Source organism: Ochlerotatus camptorhynchus, unplaced genomic scaffold (assembly GCF_037179485.1).
Source record: "Ochlerotatus camptorhynchus isolate MF236.1 unplaced genomic scaffold, CSIRO-AGI_Acam_v1.1 ptg000022l, whole genome shotgun sequence".
NCBI lineage: Eukaryota > Metazoa > Arthropoda > Insecta > Diptera > Culicidae > Ochlerotatus > Ochlerotatus camptorhynchus.
Window position 1 is genome coordinate 888047 of NW_027040514.1, and position 21402 is coordinate 909448.

The 21402-nt window shown below is 41.3% G+C and overlaps 2 protein-coding genes across 5 annotated transcripts in view; one reads left to right on the forward strand and one right to left on the reverse strand.

Moving 5' to 3' along the window:
* LOC135705289 (proteasome-associated protein ECM29 homolog) overlaps positions 1 to 21402 on the forward strand; it is a 125673-nt gene that overhangs the window by 28655 nt on the left and 75616 nt on the right. The window lies entirely within an intron of this gene.
* LOC135705672 (uncharacterized) overlaps positions 18737 to 21402 on the reverse strand; it is a 279530-nt gene continuing 276864 nt past the window's right edge. For all 4 annotated transcript variants that reach the window (XM_065227453.1, XM_065227461.1, XM_065227470.1 and 1 more), the window contains one exon: positions 18737 to 20683. In XM_065227453.1, the coding sequence (XP_065083525.1) occupies positions 20485 to 20683 (199 nt within the window). In that variant the 3' untranslated portion in view covers positions 18737 to 20484. The remainder of the gene's footprint in view (positions 20684 to 21402) is intronic.

Here is a 21402-nt window from a genome sequence, read left to right on the forward strand (position 1 = left end):
AAATCAACGCGATTTTCTCACTTTTAGGCTTTGAAACTAGTAAACTGAAGAAGGAAAATATTAATCTATTCTGTAATATTAATTTATTTCAAACCATTGATATACCAAATACAACGATGTTGAAGCACGTAACTTATTTTTCTCATTTCATGTAAAACAACCTTAAAATAAAATATATGAATTTATTTCAAACAATTTCCCAAACAATGTTTAAAGCGATTCCGAGATTAACACAAAGCGGATATGTTGGTTCGTCATGTCCAGCCTTAATAATAATTCCGAGGAAATGTGATTCATTTCTACAATAAACTCATTCGGCGGCAATCTAAGAGATGTGGCTTTCAGGATACCATAAGTACGGATGGTGCGGAACGCTTTCACAACTTCGTATTCAGCTTCAATCAGCGTAAATGCCTGAAGTTATCGTCCAACGGTCAAGATCCTAATGGACGAAAAATTCATCTTTATCGATAGATGGTTTTGGGATCGACGAATTTGTTTCGAGGATTTACTTCCAACTGCACTTTCTTTTACAATAACTTTCCAAATAGCTCTTTATTCTTCCGTTGAATGACAGGTGAACCAGTTAGGAAATGTAATATTCCTTGAATTCCTGCTTAAAAGTAATTAATTAAAAAATAATAGTTGAATTTATAAATATGCACACTCAAAATCCCAGATGACACCGGGTAAATAAACGAATGAAATCTTTCAAGCAGCGGTGGTAGCAAACTAGCGCTAAATATTTTTTAAAGTATTTTTAAGTATTTTCAGGTATCTTAGATATCAGTAAGAACTTTCTGAGTATAATGCGAGAAATACAAAGTTTAGAGTGAGATGCCAATAGTTATTGTCTGACCTGCTTTAGAGAAGAGACGTTCTGAACTTCAAGTTGGATGGAACATAGTTTATTCGATGCTCTGTTGGCTCGGTGACAAGTTCTACATACATAGTTGAAGATACTAAAGGGTGTCCACGATGAAATTGCCACACACAAAATTGATTCGCAAAATTCGAGTTTTCATCCGATTGCCATCAAATTTTCAGGGATTGAGAAATAACTATTAAACTTCATTTTACCATTTTACTCGTATTTTATTTACAGTCCATACGCAAATGCCCGCATTTTGGCCTTAACCCCGGCCATAAGATTCTGCACAACCTGTGAATCAACCGTTTTTTGCATGTAAACCCATACTTTCTTCAGTTCCTCGACTGTCTTCACTACCTTAGGTCGTTTAAGAAGGTGCTGCTTCATAATCGCCCAGTACTTCTCGATGGGGCGGAGCTCCGGAGTGTTGGGAGGGTTGAACATTTTCGGCACGAAATTGACCTTATTGTCCGCATACCACTTCAGCACGTCCTTGGAGTAGTGGCATGAGGCCAAATCCGGCCAGAAGATTGTTGGGACGTTGTGGGCCTTCAGGAGAGGAAGCAGCCGCTTCTGGAGGCACTCTTTTATGTACACCTGTCCGTTCATCGTGTCCTGGGTCACGAAAGGTGCACTCCGCTTCCCGCATGTGCAGATGGCTTGCCAAACCAGGAATTTCTTCGCAAATTTGGACATCTTCTGAGTGCGGACATGCTCCGGAACGCTGAACTTATCCTTGGCCGTGAAAAACAGGTTGCCAGGGATCTGTTTGAAGTCGGCCTTCACATATGTTTCGTCGTCCATGATGCAGCATTCAACTTTCGTCAGCATGTTGAGGTACAACTTCCTGGCACGGGTTTTGGCGGACTTGTTCTGCTTCTCGTCGCGATTAGGGGCCTTTTGTACCTTGAACGTTCGAAGCCCAGCCTTAGTTTTGGCCTTCTGGACAAAACTTCGGCTTAGGTGCAGCTTCTTAGCCACATCCCTAACGGAGGCGTTCGGATTTCGGTTGAAGGCCCCAACTACGCGGTTGTGATTTTTGGTGTTGTACGGAATACTTTTTCCTTCACTTCTGGGCTTCCGATCGGTGGTCAACCGTTCCTCGAACCGCTTAATCACTCGCGACACCGTGGAATTCGCGATTCCCAACGTTTTAGCGATGGAACGATGCGAGAGATCCTTGTTCTCGTGATGAATGCGCAAGATTTTATCACGCACGAGCTGTTCTTTCGACTCCATTTCCGCGAGTTTTGATCACAGGACTTTAAAACTTGCAGGATGTAAATAATGCACTATGAACTAAATCCACCCAAATTTTCATTAAATTCTACCCAACGGTTAAAAAGTTAGAGCAATTTCATAGTGTGGCAATTTCATCGTGGACACCCTTGAAGCGCCAATTAACATACCTAAAGTCTTCATTTTTATACGATAGACGACGATGACAGGAGCACGTACAGTGGTAGAGGCAACAATAGCTGCAATTTACAAACCTACGACTAAATGTCTCCCTTCAGATAACGACTTGAGTGCTGTACAATCGATAGAACTATTTCCACACATCGTGCTGTGTCAGGTGAGTCAGAAGACAATTCTCCACTCACTAGCGACGAACTAGTGATCCTCGTGACTGAGATGGTCATAATCTTGCGCACCACCAAGACACTACCTGAAAGCTTCATGCAGTTATGACACTCGTGCAAAAGTATGGACCGTGAAGCCATCAAAATAGCCAACTAGAACGCTTGCTCGTTTAAGAGCAAAATCATTGAGTTCGTTGATTTCCTAAATGAACGTAACATCGACATTGCCGTCATCACTGAAACCCACCTGAAACCGGAGGTGAACGTCTACCCGTCCTGACTTTCGGCTTCTAAGACTTGATCGAACCAGCTCCGGGGAAGGAGGAGTGGCCATTACTGTAAGGAGAAACATCTGCTGTCGGCTTCCGCCGAGCTTCCAGCTGAAAATCATCGAAGCTTTAGCGATAGCTCCTGTCGGCCCTATCGGCTCATCCGTCAAACGACTCCAAGCTTCCCGACGCAACTACCATCGTGGCAGCTGGGAGCAGTTCCAACACTGTGTCGACTCCACTGTCGAGTACAGTGTCCTTCCGAAGACGTTGACCGGTGTCTGCATTCCTTCGAGGATGCGATATCCCGGGCCAGGGAACAACACGTGCCAGTATCCAGACAGGTGAGCAATACTCTGAACCTTGACATATCTACCAAAGACCTTATAAGACTCCGTAACACCATCCGAAGCCAATACCAACGCTCTGGTCTACCTGTCGTTAAAACGCACTGTAATCGCCTAACAAAAACCATCCAAGCCAGGATGGTGGACCTCAGAAATCAGGACTTTGCTAACAGGATCCGCTCTCTCCCAGATTGTGCAAAGCTCTTTTGGAAACTAACCAAAATTCTTAAAAATAAGCCAAGACCCATTCCACCACTGACCCCATTGGATAATTACGGCGACCCAGTGGTTCTTCTGATAACTCTTGAAGAGAAGGCTGCCGCGATCGGTCAACACTTCGTCAGCTCTCATAATCTCGGACAAAACATCGTCAGCCCTCACGAAGCTGAGGTTGCTGAAAACGCAACGAATCTCCATCAGGTTTCGACAGCATCCTGAATTTGGAACTCAAACACTTGAGCTCCAGATTTTACAACCATCTGGCACTGATTTTTAATCTTTGCCTCCGACTTGGCTACTTCCCCTCGTGAAGTCTGTTTAAGTCATACCCATCCGTCCTCTCCTTCAAGTTATCGACCAATCAGCCTTCTCTCATGGTTATCAAAACTGTTCGAAACAGCAGTCTACCACCGGCTCCTAACATGTGCCGAAGAAAACAACTTGTTACTCGAGGAACAGTTTGGTTTTCGGAAAGGTCGTTCGACCGTCCACCAGCTGAGTCAAGTAACAAACATTCTCAGACGGAACGTTGTTGGACGTTTAAAAAGCGTTCGACAATGTTTGGCATGATGGCCTGGTGTTCAGATTGCAGTACTTCGGTCTTCCAATCTTTCTAGTGAAGATAATTAACAACTACCTATCGAACAGGACGTTCCGAGTCTCTCTGAATGGCATCACATCGGATGCTTTCAACATTGGTGCTGAGGTTCCACAAGGAAACATCCTCGGCCCCATCCTATTCAACCTGTTCACCTCCGATATGCCGGCCCTCCCTGATGGTGGATCGTTGTCTCTTTTCGCAGATGACACATCCATCGTCTACAAGGGTAGGGTCATCGGAGCTCTGACTGCCAAACTTCAGAGAGGCCTAAATGTCCTGTCTGAATAATTCAGCAGCTGGAAGATCCGTATCAACGCGGCAAAGACCCAGGTCATCATATTTCCACACCACTCAAAATCTCCCAGACTTGTTCCGTCGGTGAATAGTAAGATCTGCCTGAACGGCACAGTGGTGGAATGGTCGAAAGCGGTAGTCTACCTCGACTTAACACTAGACAGCATGCTGATTTTCAGGGAGCACGTTGACAAAACCAAAACCAAGTGTAACATCTTGATAAGATCACTATATCCACTAATCAACAGGAGGTCTACTCTATCCCTGAAAAATAAGCTTGCTGTCTACAAACAAATCATCCTTCCCGTAATAGAATACGGGATGCCAATCTGGGAGAGTTGCGCCAAATGCCATCAGCTTAAACTCCAAAGGACCCAGAACAAGATCCTTAGGATGGTCCTAAACAGTCCCCCGCGGACTAGAAATTCTGAGATTCACCTCCTGGCTGGAACATTAGAAGAACGGAAGGTTTTTTTTTTATCCTGGAAAGGTTCAGAGACATCAGATCATACGTGATCTAGCACGTTATGTTAATATGCTCGTAGTTAGGTAGGTTATCACTTTTTTCAATTCAAACAAAACACATCCCCAAAGGGGTATTCTGTAAACTAGATGAAAAATGCAAATATTAAATTAGAATATCAAATTAAACAAAGATGAAGAGCCAGGTAGGCTAAGCAATTAAAATGTTAAATCAATGTATTATCATAGGTCCGGTCATGACAATGGTGCAGTTATGATTGAAGAATTTTTTTGAAAAATAATTGCCATGACCTGATGGATGTTAGATAGAATTAACATGACCTGATGGACGGTAAATAAAAATTGCCATGATGACTGAAGAAATTTTGTAAAATGATGGATGGTAGTGTATGCAAACAACATTTTTAGAATTACCTGATGGATGGTAAATAATAATTGCCATGATCTAATGGATGGTAAAGGGTGTCCACGATGAAATTGCCACACTATGAAATTGCTCTAACTTTTTAACCGTTGGGTAGAATTTAATGAAAATTTGGGTGGATTTAGTTCATAGTGCATTATTTACATCCTGCAAGTTTTAAAGTCCTGTGATCAAAACTCGCGGAAATGGAGTCGAAAGAACAGCTCGTGCGTGATAAAATCTTGCGCATTCATCACGAGAACAAGGATCTCTCGCATCGTTCCATCGCTAAAACGTTGGGAAACGCGAATTCCACGGTGTCGCGAGTGATTAAGCGGTTCGAGGAACGGTTGACCACCGATCGAAAGCCCAGAAGTGAAGGAAAAAGTATTCCGTACAACACCAAAAATCACAACCGCGTAGTTGGGGCCTTCAACCGAAATCCGAACGCCTCCGTTAGGGATGTGGCTAAGAAGCTGCACCTAAGCCGAAGTTTTGTCCAGAAGGCCAAAACTAAGGCTGGGCTTCGAATGTTCAAGGTACAAAAGGCCTCTACTCGCGACGAGAAGCAGAACAAGTCCGCCAAAACCCGTGCCAGGAAGTTGTACCTCAACATGCTGACGAAAGTTGAATGCTGCATCATGGACGACGAAACATACGTGAAAGCCGACTTCAAACAGATCCCCGGCAACCTGTTTTTCACGGCCAAGGATAAGTTCAGCGTTCCGGAGCATGTCCGCACTCAGAAGATGTCCAAATTTTCGAAGAAATTCCTGGTTTGGCAAGCCATCTGCACGTGCGGGAAGCGGAGTGCACCTTTCGTGACCCAGGACACGATGAACGGACAGGTGTACATAAAAAGGCCTCCAGAAGCGGCTGCTTCCTCTCCTGAAGGCCCACAACGTCCCAACAATCTTCTGGCCGGATTTGGCCTCATGCCACTACTCCAAGGACGTGCTGAAGTGGTATGCGGACAATAAGGTCAATTTCGTGCCGAAAATGTTCAACCGTCCCAACACTCCGGAGCTCCGCCCCATCGAGAAGTACTTTGCGATTATGAAGCAGCACTTTCTTAAACGACCTAAGGTAGTGAAGACAGTCGAGGAACTGAAGAAAGTATGGGTTTACATGCAAAAAACGGTTGATTCACAGGTTGTGCAGAATCTTATGGCCGGGGTTAAGGCCAAGGTGCGGGCATTTGCGTATGGACTGTAAATAAAATACGAGTAAAATGGTAAAATGAAGTTTAATAGTTATTTCTCAATCCCTGAAAATTTGATGGCAATCGGATGAAAACTCGAATTTTGCGAATCAATTTTGTGTGTGGCAATTTCATCGTGGACACCCTTTAGATAAGAATTTCCATTTGATGGACTGAAAAAAATTTGAAATAGTTAGAATTACCTGATGGATGGACTGAGGAAATTTTGAAATAGTTAGAATTACCATGATGGATGAAATTCCCCCGAGAGGGTAGATGGAATTCTCAGAATGGGTGCCCCCCTTCCTCACCTAAGGAGAGCAGGATAGGGGAAGAATGTACTAGATAGAGTTAGAGTGGAATAAAGAATGAGTAGAATCGAATGAGCGTGAACCGTGATATGTATGTAAACCGAATATCATTGGTTAGAAAATTTTGGTAAGCTAACAGGTATGGTACATAAGCTCGTTGACGAGATTCTTGTAACGAATTTTGGAGGAAACAGACGTTGAGAAGGAACAGCAGGAACAATAGCAGCAGGATTGGAAGCAGTGTGGGAGTGGCCCAAGCTGGAAACCTCGGTCCGGTCACGCCACGCCTGAATTGCTTTTGTCCAAGTCTGCTGGATCTTATTAAAGGCGAAGTGAAATGAACGGGCGTTGTTTATTACACGATTTCTGGTACAGTTTAATTTCACTAACTACATTGTAGATGATAAGTTTGTTAGTGTTTGTTTGAATCATTTGATTAAATCGGGTAATTGGAAATGTGTTTTATTCGGTTAAATTTGGATCATAATTAAAAAAAAAATAAAAAACACTTTTCTGACATAGTAAAACGAAACACAGCATAGTAAATACAACTATTTATTCCTTGGTAGCAACAACAAGCGCCTAAAAGCGGAAAACCATAGTAAAAATGAAAACATGCTCGGTTGAAAATACTACGAAAGTAAATTTTAACTGCATGGTAGTTTTGACTACACTTCAAATCGTTATGTAGTCTGCACAAAAACGTAGGTGCGTTAAGTTTAATTTAAACTCCCGATATAGTAAATACTAGTACAGCATTGATTTCCGTAGAGGTGGGACAGTAGACTGATGCAAAATTTGAAATTTTCGCTCCACAGTGCTCAAACGGTTCCAAATTGGGCCCTGATTAGCCTCCCAAAATTTGAACTCATTTAGTTAGAAACTGACTTGACACAAACCATTTGAAGTTGCTATGGGAATTACTATGGAAAAACTATAATTTAGGTTCATATCTATCTCAAAATTCACCAGTTCACTCTACTTTAGAAAACGATAGCTAAGCTTGTTGAAATTTTTTTCAGCTATAACTTTGTTGAAGACCACTTTTCGATCTGTTTGGTGTTTATGGCACGTAGAATAGAGGACAAAAATCTTGGCTACTATGTCACACTACTGCAGAATACAGTGTTGCCCACAATGCAGTTGCTTAATCTTGCCATAAGATTGTCAATCTCGTAAACAATTAATAACTATTTAATATAGAACATGTTAACAGTACAATATGGAAAAAGGTTAGAAGACAATGGACAACAAGTTTTGTTTTCTCATAGTAATTTCCATATAAACTTCAAATGCTTTGTGCCAAGTCAGTTTCTTATCAAATGAGTTTAAACTTTCGGAGGCTAATCAGGACCCGATTTGAAACCGTTTGAACACTGTGGAGTGAAAATTTCAAATTTTGCATCAGTCTAGTGGGACAGCTGTCAAGGGGTGAGCCAAAGTATAGTTAGATGAAGGTGTGCTCAGTGGCATTCGATTCTCCTGATCTATCAACAACAGAAAAGGGTGGAACTAATTTATTTGTAACCTTTGCAGTTGCTAAAATTACAATTCCCCTTCGAAACATGTCAAATAAATAAAACACAATTTGTCAAATTTCCCAGCGAATTTTATTTGAAATTTCTCAATTTCCTTCAATTAGCTAGATGAGCGATATAGAATTATACATACTGTCACTCCGCCCAAAACCGTTGTCCTAGCTTTCAATCACTTTCCTATTCCTTTCCCCACTAGTTATGGGGAACACGCTTGAGACGCCTTTGGCATGACACTTCCATTCCAAATATAAAATTTCAAATATTTTCAATTTAGCTATTCTTTTCTCTTTCGTAATAATAACCTAATTGTTTCTTATTCTTCTTTGTTCTCTTTCTGATGGTGGTAAGCATTAGAGTGGCTTTAGTTTTAGAATAGGAAAATTTTCTACTACTGCTTACTTACCTAGGGTAGCTTTACAGCGCATCTACTTTTCAAATCGGTTCGGACATATTTACAATTAGACAATCCTTCGCAGCAGTTGCATCTTTTTTTTTTATTAAAATTATTTTCGCTAGTAATATTTCCTCATGATCTAGGTAACCTAAAACTTGTTTTAAAATTAATAAGATCTTCGAAATCCTATCGCCACGTAGCGTTGGCGTGTGTTTCGCGCGCATCGCTTATCGGTGTGTTGTGTGTGTGTGTGTGTTTTCTTGTGAAGGTTTCACCCTCCAATTTAATTAGTTATCACATATCACAGCATTTGAATTTTTTTTTTCTTCGTTTATTTAATAGTTAATTCTTCTATATTTTCTATAAGTTTTGCTCGGCGTGCATTTTGCTTCTGGCTTGGGTTTGATATTGACTTGAATTGGTTTATATGTGTACGATTCATATCTCGATGATAAGCAGTGATGGCAAAACGTTCGATCCTGTCTCGGAAATGAAGCTATAACTTGAGTTAACTTAGGTTGGCCTCACTGAAATAGCTTAAGTTGTGTAAAATCTTCCTGCTGGCGAGCACTTGCTTTAAGCGTAGGTAGTTTAAGATCTCCATGTCCAATTTGTTTTTCGTCTAAAATGTGTTCACTTGTTATAAAAATATGATTTCTCTGGTAAATCACAATTCTGCTCTTAAATCCAATGCTTCCGAATTGGTTGTTTGTTGGTTTTTATATTTTGCCCTAGATTCTAGAGAGTCTAGATCGCATCTAATCGAATTGATTAAAGTTCTATCCTATATGCTTAGCAATTAGAAAATTGAAAAAAATCTCCTGTCCGTCGTTCCATTGCTTGGTTCTCTTACTTGATAGATATATTACTTGTAATTTGGCGTCATTGGGTGCGAGTTGTTTTTCTTTTTTAGTTTTTGAAGCGAAGAATTTGTGGAAAAAAGTCTAGTTGTTCTAATTACTGGATTTCAAGACAAATTGTTGGTGCTCATTTGAAATGTGGGGGCATTTTTACTGTATTATTTATTCATACCATTGTGGCATTGTTGGCTTGGACCTACAGATTTCGATAAAGTTTTTCCTTTATTTGTCGGAAGAGTGGTCTCGGATAACTGGTTTCCTACGAATTGAAATGTTATGCAACTACGATTGCATCATTTTTGTAGTTGTTTTTTTTTTAATATTTCACAATCTGAACTGAAACTGGTAAAAATATTTCATATAGAATTATCATGATTATGACTACCTTTATTATTACAGACCCAACTTTAAAGGATAGGATGGTATTATCTTCATGTTATCCGGATATCTTCACTCAGATTAAGCAACATTGCGAATCTCTTCAGGACAAGTACAGGGTGAACCAGAGTAACTGTCAGATCAGTTTCAGGCCAAATAGGATAAAACAATGAAAAGTTAAAATTCCCCCTTCTCCGATTTCCAGGAAACTTTGCATAATTATGTGTTATGGGCAATCATTTACATTTTTGCAAAAAAAAAAAAACGGCCAAAAAGCCGTCTTTGAAATTTTTGAATAAATTGTAGCACTGAAGTGACGTTTTACACCTCTGATTGAAATGACGTTTGAGACAAAGTTGTTTAGTGAAGTAAATTAATTCTTGGTAAAATATAAGTGGTAATATTTTTTTTAGTATTTTTGAGTAAACATTCCAAAAGGTGTTTAAAACTGAAATATCTCAAACACTTCAAATCTTCAATATTTATATTTTTTTAATAAAACTTATGAAAAATTAAAAATTTTGTTTTTATTAATATATAAATGACTGCCCAGTTTTATGCAAAGCGGAGAAGGTCGAGTTTTTCCGATTCGTCATTTGGTGTGGAACTGCTCTGTCAGCGATTTTTACACGACTGCATGCGACGCAATCTATCGAGATTAGCTTTGGCAGATTATGTACGAGTACGGATTTTAGGATAAACTGACGCGATTGGTCATGGCGACGATGGATCGGATGATGTACGTTATCCGAGTATCGAAGACATTCTCGAGTCCCTTCGAATCTTGAAGAGGTATGTGGTAAGATTTGAAATTCGTCCAGCTTCTTGACTTTGCGGATGATATCGACATAACATTATTTTCTGTTATTGAGCCTCTTTCTCTCATGTCATTTCGCCTTCGATGCCTTCAGTCGGGTAAACGTTTTCGCCATCGTCTGAAAGATGTTTTCAGACGATGGCGAAAACGTTTACCCGACTGAAGGCATCGAAGGCGAAATGACATGAGAGAAAGAGGCTCAATAACAGAAAATGTTAGCCTCCCACTTAGAATTGGCTTGGCCGGCATTGAAATCGCGGTGCTCGACGAGTTCGTTTAGTTGGGCTCACTGGTGACCGGCGATAATGACACCAGCAGATAAATTCAAAGACACTTTGTGGCAGGTAATCTTGAAACCACACATCATTCACATCGAGAAATTCGGGTGGCTACGGTTGGCTGGGTGCATCTTAAGAATGTCAGACGAGAACCCGGTGAAAATGTTTCTCGAACATGACCCGGCTGAAACTAGACTAAAATGAGCTCAGGTGGAAGTGACTGGAGGACTTGCAGACAGCTTAATTGACGACATACCTTACTTTACTGCCCATAATCGCATATCAGTCCCATATGGATAGGAAATCAAGCAAAGATGGGACTGATATGCGATTATGGGTAGTTTACTTTTATGTGATTCTGGACGAGGATTCTGGCAGTTCCCGAAGGAGATGGATATTCCAGATTTTCTCTACAGAGACTCTAGACGTTAACGCAGATTCCAGACGTTCTTAATTCCAGCAGTTTCTCAAGGAGATACCAGACATTTCCGAGTCCCGATGGATATTCTAGACTTTACCGATAGCGATTCCATACGTTCTCCACGGGTACACCAGCCTTTTTGAAGTGATTCCAGTTATTCTCGACGATGTATTGTAACCTGTTGGTTTCAATCTTAAGAGTTATTTGTATGATTTGTTGTTGTGAAGGAAAATTCACGTGTTTTATAATTAAGTCAGAAGGCACCCACAACAGCAAAAGGGTAAGTACCAAAACACTCGAACGATACTGAAGGGAGAAAAATAGCAGCCTAATGCTAAAAATGGATGCGAATATGCTGAAAAGAGAATTGGCCAAATTTATTGATGATAACCATCTTATAATTGGAAGATTAGGCAGAAGTAATCAGGCGTCCGTGTGACCAAGACCAGAACATAATAGTGAAGTGCAGTACAATTGTTTAATACCCCCTCCCCCTCTTTAGGGGCTCGGAATGGAAATAATTATTTATTGGAATATTCCCTGACCGAATGGTATGCAAATTCACTGGACCTCTTGTACATCTCGTACCGTTTTAATAAACGATCTCACAGGGTGGCTCGGAAATCTAGATGGCTTCCAAGCCTAATAGTAAGTGAAATTTTCCGTCCATCGACGGGCAATCCCCTCAGGACGCTCGTAAAGGAGGGTCCCTTCTCGGCTTGATCAAGGTGGTCACGTCACGGTCAGCCGATTTCGCCAAGGAAGGAAGACGCCTGCCAGCCAAACGAGCCAGCAACGCCTACTGGGCTGGGCCTTTCGTGGTTGACGATTATCCACCATTCTCCCAATCCAGCAACGAAACGCTGTTTGCAGGCCGTGCTGCAAGTTTCCGGTAACACGGTAGTGCAGGAGCAGCCGTTTGGATTCTGCTGTAACAGTGAGTACTCGCTTACATGCCACAATAATGTAAATACCCACACGCACACGTCACAGAATAAATGTTTTAAAAAATCTGAAATAGCTTAGTGTTCTCATGTTTTGATCCCTTGATCACCCGGTAGTAAGTAAGCCGACTGTGGGACCCAGATCGAGGAGTCTTTTAATACTGCTGAGTTGTCGGGTTAACCGTTTCGGCAAAGGCCAGTTATAGTATCCAGCAGTTCACGATGGAGATTACAGACGTTCCCGATGATGACTCCATCATGGAGATTTCAAACGTCATCGTCGGGTACTCCAGACGTTCCCAAAGTGATTCCAGCAATTCCCGAAAGAGATACCAGACATTGTCGACTGGTGTATTCTAGATGTTCCCGACAGACACTAGTCTAGATGTTATCGACGAAGATTTCAGGTCTTTCCGACGGAGAGTCAAGACGTTCCCAACTTGGATTTTAGGCGTTTTCGATGTGTTCCTGAAAATTCCCGACGTCTGGCCAGGGATTAACCTTGACAAACCCTCACATTCTCCTCCACATGCTTTCACCAAGGATCACCCAGGCTTTATTCCAGAAAAAACCTTCATATTTTGGACTAAATATTATATACTATCGTGGGCATCCAATCTCGAAGCGTACAACGAATGATCAGAGCAGGATTGCCTGCGAGAGTTGAGGTACATTTACAAGTTTGTTATGCAGAATAATCAATAAATAAGAAAAAGCTTATCAAAGGAGGGGGTGGCCTGATTCGAATACCTGTCTTACCGAGGATCATCCGCAATGGAAGTTTTCACTGCGTTTTCTCTCGGTTATTCTTGCCAGTCTCAATTGGTATGAACTTCAATGAGATAACCACATGACTTTATAGGGATGTCCATATAATTTTGAAAGAAGTTCAAGTGCTGCTGTGGGATGTCAATATGTATTAACCCCACATATTCCATCAGATCTGGACTGGTGTAATTGCCTTAGCGCAATAGCATAAGATTTATTGGAACGGATTATTGCAGTAAGAAATGCAATTACATTCTATTCTATTCCACGAGTCAGATATAAAGCACATCCCCGTCACCAGATCCGGTTATTTTGCAGATGCATAGCTGTCACAAAAAATGTTGAGGCTTTGTTAAAAAACTGGCTCGAGAATGTTGCCCCTAGAATCGGGAAGAATTTGATATGCAGCAGGTAACCATTTGATCCATCATTGATCAAGCTACGCCTTCGTTTATGTACAACTGCAAGGAATCAGCACTTCATCGGTCCGGAATCTGGTGGACGGATTTTATGACTTTCACTTCCTCTTCCACTTCCCGAAAGGAAGCTGATTGATTGCCATGTTCTATCAGAGAAATTGAGAATGGAAACACAATCACAAAAGTCGTCGCTTTCGGGGTTGCCAAACTTGATTGGCATACTTTGATTGACCCTTGATTGACATGTTCGGCACAGCGCTTAGCACAGCTTTCGACACAGCTCAATCACTCGGTACCGATTTAGGTGTGCAGAGTTGAATACCCCTTGAGAAACAAACTTTTCTGATGCGCATAGGGTTACTAGATTTTCAAATTAAAAACGAACCCCGTTAATATGCATGAAGTGTCGTTCAGATTAGCGGGGGTCCACGGTATTCCGTTTTTGCTGTATTTACCTGTTTCTTTAAAAGCGGGAATTCCATTTCTTAAATGAGCAGTTCATTGCCAGATAAAAGCTACTGAACATACAAATTTAAAGTGCTCGAAATTCTTTCGACTTTTTGTCTATTAGACATTTGGCTCATTTGGGCATTTTGGCAACTTCAACCTTTTGAATTTAATTCGATCTTTTGACGATCAATCGTTTGTTTCCATTCGCTAATTTGTCCATCCAACCTTTTGTTCATTCGACCTTTTGTTCATTCGATCGTTTGTTCATTCGACCTTTTGTCTTTATAAAATCCATTCGACCTTTTGTGCATTTTACGTTATTTAAATTCGATCTTTTGTCAATTTTGTCATTTTGTCCATTTCAACTTTTTGTCCCTCTTAAGGTTCTACAAAGGGTAAGTAAATTTGTGTTCGTCTTCTTTTTGAAATATTCTTCAATCATCATCATTGGTTTACACATACATTCACATAATATTAATACAAAAATTTAACACTTGTATCTCATGATTTTAAAACGAAAACTTCATGGGTAAAACATATTCACTGTATTTACTTACTTGTATTCTTCGAAGCATAGCACAATAACACACCATTGAATACACAAAACCTAAAACAACTGCTTCTCAAAACTCTTGGTGAACAAAATTGAAAACCAAGAAAACCACTTCAACTTTACTGCTTTGCCAGCAATCGTAAAACTATTATTGAAGAAGCGTTGCCAGATGTATTACCTCTAGCAATCAATTTAAGTTTATTAAAACAAGCAATTGCGAAGTTTGACTCATTAACATAGATAATTTGATGTATTTAATGGTGAATCAATATCTAAAACTGAGTAAATAAAACAAAAACGACCATTCTAGGCATTTTACCGGTCCAATTTAAAAAGCCACAGAAGAATGAATTCAACACTAACAGGGTTGATGGCAGCAGTGCACGTAGCCTGGTATTCACTTGCCCGCTCAGGGGTGTAAACAAACTTGCATACAGCGCAGTCTGGCAGTGTGAATGTTTTGTCTGCTACATTCTTATCCAGTAGATAGTGTGACATCACATTTGCTGTTGTATTGAAATGAAGGAAGCAAAGAGATGGTAAAGTTTTCCTCACCATACCAGTTGATATTTATAAACCATGGGCAGTTTTGGCGTGGGGACATGCACTTCCAATGAATTTTACCAATACATTTAGAAAATGATGACTGAAGAATATTTCAAAAAGAAGAAATAAACAAAATAATGACCCTTTGTAGAACCTTAATTCCATTCGATCTTTTGACGATTAATTGTTTTCCAATTTGTTTCCATTCAACCTTCTGTCCATTCAACCTTGTGTTCATTCGACCTTTGTTCTTTATAGATTCCATTCCACCTTTTGTCCATTTGACGTTATTTAAAGTCGACCTTTTGCAAATTTTGTCACTTTGTCCATTGGACATTTTGCCCATTCGATCTTTTGTTCATTTCAACCTTTTGTCCCTATTAATTCCATTCGGTCTTTTGACGATTAATCGTTTTTTGTCCACTCGATAAATTATTCATTCGATCTTTTGTCCATTCGACCTTTTACCGTTTCGATCTTTTGTCCTTTTAGATTACATTCGACCTTTTGCCCATTTGACGATACTTCAATTCGATCTTTTCAAGACCAACAATTGAAATGGCCTTAACTCCATTTTGTAAACAAACCTTGTAAGGCCATTTTCTCGCGAACCGAAGTCCGCAAAGGCAAACCAACATAATGAACAGGTAGGGGAAATTCTCCTCTACCCGATTGTGGTTTAGGTTTGCGAATGAAGGTTTCGGTTCGCGAGAAAATGGCCATTTTGTACACCAACTTTACAAAATGGAGTTAAGGCCATTTCAATGGTCGTGTTTTGTCAATTTTGTCATTTTGTGAATTTGACGATTGTATAATCTATTCGATATTTTATCCATTCGACCATTTTGTTCCTATAACTTCATTCGATTTTTCATAGATTCGAATCTAGACCTGGTTAAGCATCGTTTGTTTACTGAAGAGCTCAAGAGAAGTAACCGTCAAGATAATGTCGTTGATGTTAAATGGGCTGCTTTCATCGGAAATAGTTTCAGAAGTGTGCAGGAAAGTCCGCGTGGGACATATGAAGAAGGATTGCGACCGAACGAAGCCTCGAGGGTGTGGAGGATGATTCCGAGACTCGAAAGTCAGACATGGCAGACGTTCATCAAGCTACTGGAAAGCCAAGAAGAATTTTGGACTCAGAGATGCCGCGATCATTTGGCAAGCGATAGAGCTGGTTTTTTCGTTCCTGAGGACGATGGAGAACAAAGCGGAAATTAATTAAGGTTGTGAAGCAGGGTAAAGTCATGATCTCGGAAATGATCCTTGAGGTACATGCTACCAGCAATAAGGGAATGCAGTTGAGCTTGGATTTGCACGAAATTCTTGTTTCGGTCCGAAATATGACTTGGGCAGATATCGAATTACTTTTCCTAAAGAATATCGTTATTTTGAAGAAAGATGGTGCTGTTACTGGACTGGAAGTTGTTGTTAATCACAAGCTGTAGTGTTGTTAATCACAAGCTGTAGTAGATCTGTGCCATCGTCGTCAAAGTGGAATGCACGCCACGGTTCAAAAGGATGCTCCGTTGATGGTCCGTTTCGAGTAAGGGTGAGGTTAATGTGTGCAGAGTAACCTAATGGGAACGATACATTCACGATACAAGCTCCAGATCCGATTCTGTTCATCGAAGTTAAAACGAGCATCGAGTTGCGCTTCTTTTGCAAATCGAACAACGTGAAGTTCATCATCAGTTGACGATCCCTTGGAGATAAGAGCTTAGAGTTGCCGATGTGAACGCAGCGTATGACAGATTCTCTGCTTGTCCGCCCCCCCCCCCTCAAGAAACGTCTGGATCTTCTGCTGGACAAAGCTCTCCATCCCCCCTGGATTCTGGAGACAACCAACAGCTCAACCAAATAATCCCGATCTGTTCACAGCGGATGAATTGATGGAGATTTTCATCAACATGACCGGTGCTCTACGTAAGTGCCGCAATAAGCCCGAACAGATCCAAGTGCTCGGTAAGTTCATCATCCAGTATGGTGTCTAAACCGCTAACCATCGCTACCTGGAACGCTTGCTCTGTAAGAGCAAAACAGATTGAGCTTGCCGACTTCCTCCGCAAGCATAGCATCGACGTGGTTCTTCTAACCGAGACCCACCTAAAGTCCAGTGACAGCTTCTGGTTGCCTGACCACAACATTATCCGGCTTGATCGCACCAACTCCAGTGGGGTGGTGTAGCGGTCATCGTCAGAAAGGGAATCAAGTTTTGCACTCTGCCCCACATCCGCACTTCTATCATCGAGGCCGTTAGTGTGGAGGTGGAATCACCAACTGGAAACGTCCGGTTTATCGCTGTTTACTGCCCACGTCAGTGTACCACAAGCAACGGCCTAGGCATCCAATTCAAGAACGACCTGACCGCCATCACTCGTACTAGCTCTCGATTCATCGTTGGGGGCGACCTGAACGCCCGCCATGAAGCTTGGCGGAACTACCAGCGGAACCGGAATGGATGTCTATTGTTCGACCACGCACAACATGGACTGTACACTGTGCAAGTTCCGGACGAACCAACTTTCATCTATCCGGCGGGAAATCCTTCCACCCTGGACTTTTTCCTGTCAAACATCGGACTATCCAAGCCGGAGGCGCACAACGATCTCAGCTCCGATCACCAACCGGTGGTGACTGAAGTTGGTGTCAACGTGGTTGCTGCTAGAAGCTGCCTGCCTAAAGACTACCACCATAACAACTGTGTGCAGTACGGACGAATGGTGGACAGTAACATCAATGAAAATCAACCGCTCGACACCGTAGATGACATCGACCGGACGTTGGAAGGACTCCAACAGGCCATATCCATGGCTGACGAGGCATACGTTCGACAAGTTCCTGTGAGGGGTAAGTTTGTTGCTATTGATTCCCACACCCAATTACTGATTCGGTTGAGAAATGTTAGTAGACGCCAGTTTCAGAGGACTGGAGATCTGGGCAAAAAACGTGAAATGGCCGATCTGAACAGGGAGATTGCTTCCATAATGAACTCACTCCGAAATGAAAGTTTCGGGCGTGTTGTCCAGAATCTGGACGACCGCTCCAGACCATTCTGGAAGGTAGCCAAGGTCCTGAAAACTCATCCCAAACCCGTTCCACCTCTCAGAGTCGAAAATGATGACGATCGGCTTTTAATCACCCCACAGGAGAAAGCAAATGCGAACGGCAAGCATGTCGCTTCATCGCATTTGCTTGGCTCGACTATCCAAAGTCCGCTCGATGATCAGGATGCGCAATGCGTTCAAAACCTAGATGCCTCCCCTTGTGTCGTGCCTCCGTCGGATATGATTACAGTACAACAAATTTGCTCAGCGCTGAAATGCACCAAGAACATGAAGGCTCCCGGGTTTGACGGTATATTCAACTTGATCTTGAAGAGACTCAGCATGGAAGTGCAGTCTCTTCTAACCGCTATCTTCAACAGATGTTTGGAACTGCCAAATCCGCAAACCCGGAAAGGATCCAACATTGCCTTCAAGCTACATACCAATCAGCCTCCTTTCAGTGCTGAGCAAATTGTTCGAGAAACTCATTCTCAATCGTTTGCTCAAGTTTGTCGAGGAAAATAACATTCTCCTTCCGGGACAGTTTGGTTTCAGAAAGGGGCACTCCACCAATCACCAGCTAGTGCGGGTGATGAATAACATCCGAAGTAACAAAGCTGTATCCAAGTCCACAGGCCTTGTTAGACGTTGAGAAAGTGTTTGATAATGTCTGGCACAATGGGCTTGTATACAAGCTTTGTAACTTCAACTTTCCATTACATTCCAAAATCACCCGTAACTACCTCCAGCAAAGGTCGTTTAAGGTATCGTTGAATGGTTGTCTTTCAGACACGTTTTCTATCCCAGCAGGAGTCCCGCAAGGCAGTCTGCTGGGCCCCTTGCTTTACAGCATTTACACTTCCGACATTCCTCCCCTTGGAGACGGTTGCGTGTTTTTCCTGTTCGCAGATGATACCGCAATAGCCGTCAAAGGAAGGATGCCTCGCGAAATAACGAACAAACTTCAAGGATGCCTTAACGCCTTTGCTGATTATGCCACCACGTGGAAAATCAAAATCAATGCCTCCAAAACACAAGCGATCATGTTCCTCCATCGGCAATCGCCCAAACTGAAACCGGCTCCTTCTTGTACTGTAATCATGGATGGCACAAGGGTTGAGTGGTCCGCTGAAGTAACCTTCTCAAAAAGCAGTAAGTTTTATCGTTTTTCACTTTGCTTTAAATCACAATCAAGCAATTCGTTTCATACGCTTTGAATGACCACAGTTTTAGTGACTGACATTCCTACGATCACCTTTCATCCGAGACCACCTTCCGACGTCAAATTGTGCTACGAATTCCCAATCAAATCAACACCCGGGTATCGATCGATTCATATATTTTCCAATCTGATTCCAGGAACTTTGTTCCTTCGGTGAATTGTACGCGGATTGTTTCCGTTGGAAAACAAATTCAATCATGTTTCATTCAAAATATAGACACGTGGCATCATATGCCCTAAGGACGAACCTAATAGCCTCAACCGTCGTAATTCGTAATTCAATAAATTCTCTATGATTCCTCTTTTGTTGTCAATTCAAACTTGATGTAACTAACGTGGGTGTGTGGGTGTGGGTGTAGGTGTGTGTCGGGATGTTGTACGTATATTCGTGTGTCTAGGTGGTACGATTGCGAGTGTGGAAGAGTGTAAATAAAGTTAGTTCGATGATTGTATAATCGTATATGAAACCATGGGTGTCCTTTCATTTTACATTGTTGTGGTTGATTATTTTTTTTTTCTGTAGTTGCAAATTTTTCTTTTCCGAGCGTAGGAAAACGATTTTTTTTCTCGTATCAATCTATTTCTGCTGCTTCTGGCAGTTGTTCAATTTATGTATGTTTTTGTTTTGTTTTGTTCCATTCACCTCTTTTCGCGTCCTATGTTTAGTAAATACTGGTAACTTATTGCTTTTACTGCTGTCGATAAAAATTGTTAAGCTTATAAGTGTTCACCGTGTTGTTGTGTATGTATGTGTGTGTGTGTGGTGACGGAGTTTTGACTTGCCCGATAAATATTCGTTTTTTCACGAATTGGCTTTTCATTGCTTTGCTACTCTCGTATTTTACTATCCGCTTAAAGTTTTAATTCTTTGATATTATATTATTATATACTTTTTTTGCACAACCGTCTTCTGGAAACAATGCGTTAAATTTATTTATTTTAGAAAAAAATAATGTTCTACGTTTTTTTGTATGTTCATCTAGTTGTCTTATTACATAAAAACGGAATTAATCACTAGTTTCGTTCTATCGTTATTTATCTGAATTAAAAAAATGTAATGGAAAATATTTCCTTAAATTCGATTCACTTGATTAGCCATCGAAAATGTACAACTCAACGTTCTGGCGGGAGGCGCGTGACCTTGATAATGCTGGTGTTGGGTGCTAAGTGAGAACGAGAGTGCTGAGCGGCGCTGAGGGTCCGAACGGGAGAATCAGGAGGATGGGAAAGGAGACTAAAGTGCAGCCGCTCGCTCGTTTCACTTGTCCTAGAAGGTCTGGATGGGCCGGTAGAGTCCCGTGTAGCCACAGAGGCGCGCTCGGAGGGCCGGTATCAGCAGGGCGGCCGCAGAGAGGTCCTTCAACAGATCGGCACACTCGCAAATCAGCAGATACATTTTGTCCCCTCGGGAGGATACGCTCTTGTGGAGGGTGATCCGTCGAAGGCCGGCGGTTTTTGGCAGATATCTGGTCAATTGCGGGAAGAAAAAGAAAAATGGAAATGAGAAGAAACATATTGGTTTGCATGCTGGTTAGTTTTGTTGTAGGATGTAGCTATGGATAGCAATCGAAACTCTCGTGATAGGGTGTCCCGGAGAAACACAACTAGTCTAGAAACTTGTTGATATTTTCACTAATTTCAAGAATGTATAACATGTTTTATTATCAGACCGGTATGTCCTCAAAACAGTTGATTTATCATATCAGCAAGTTACTAGCTTCGGAATTAATTAATAACTAATTTTCTTGCCGTTCAGTCGAGAAATGATCTTTAGTAAAGGTGTAGAAAATTGCACAAAAGTACAGATAGTAAATTTACCCGTATATCAATACGGCGGAAGGCTCCAGAATTTTGCAAAATTGTTTGAATCCCGGTAGCTTTAGTACTCATTTTATGTCCAAACATCGAGTGAAAAAAAAATCAAGTTTTTCCCTTTTTTTTTCCCCTAACTTGTAATCCGGAATCAAACAAACTTCAAGTTCTGATTTTAGAAAACAAATTCTATGTCCAAGATCATAAAATGTTTTTTTATGTTTCAGAAGCATTTAAATGTTTCTAGGACTGCGAACGTTCTTAATATCTATACGTTCAAAATATTGAATATTATTCTAGGCGGCATTTTTTTTTAAATTTGTATGCCTTAGAGATCTAGAATTGCCCAGCCTTAAAACAACAAGTCATAGCT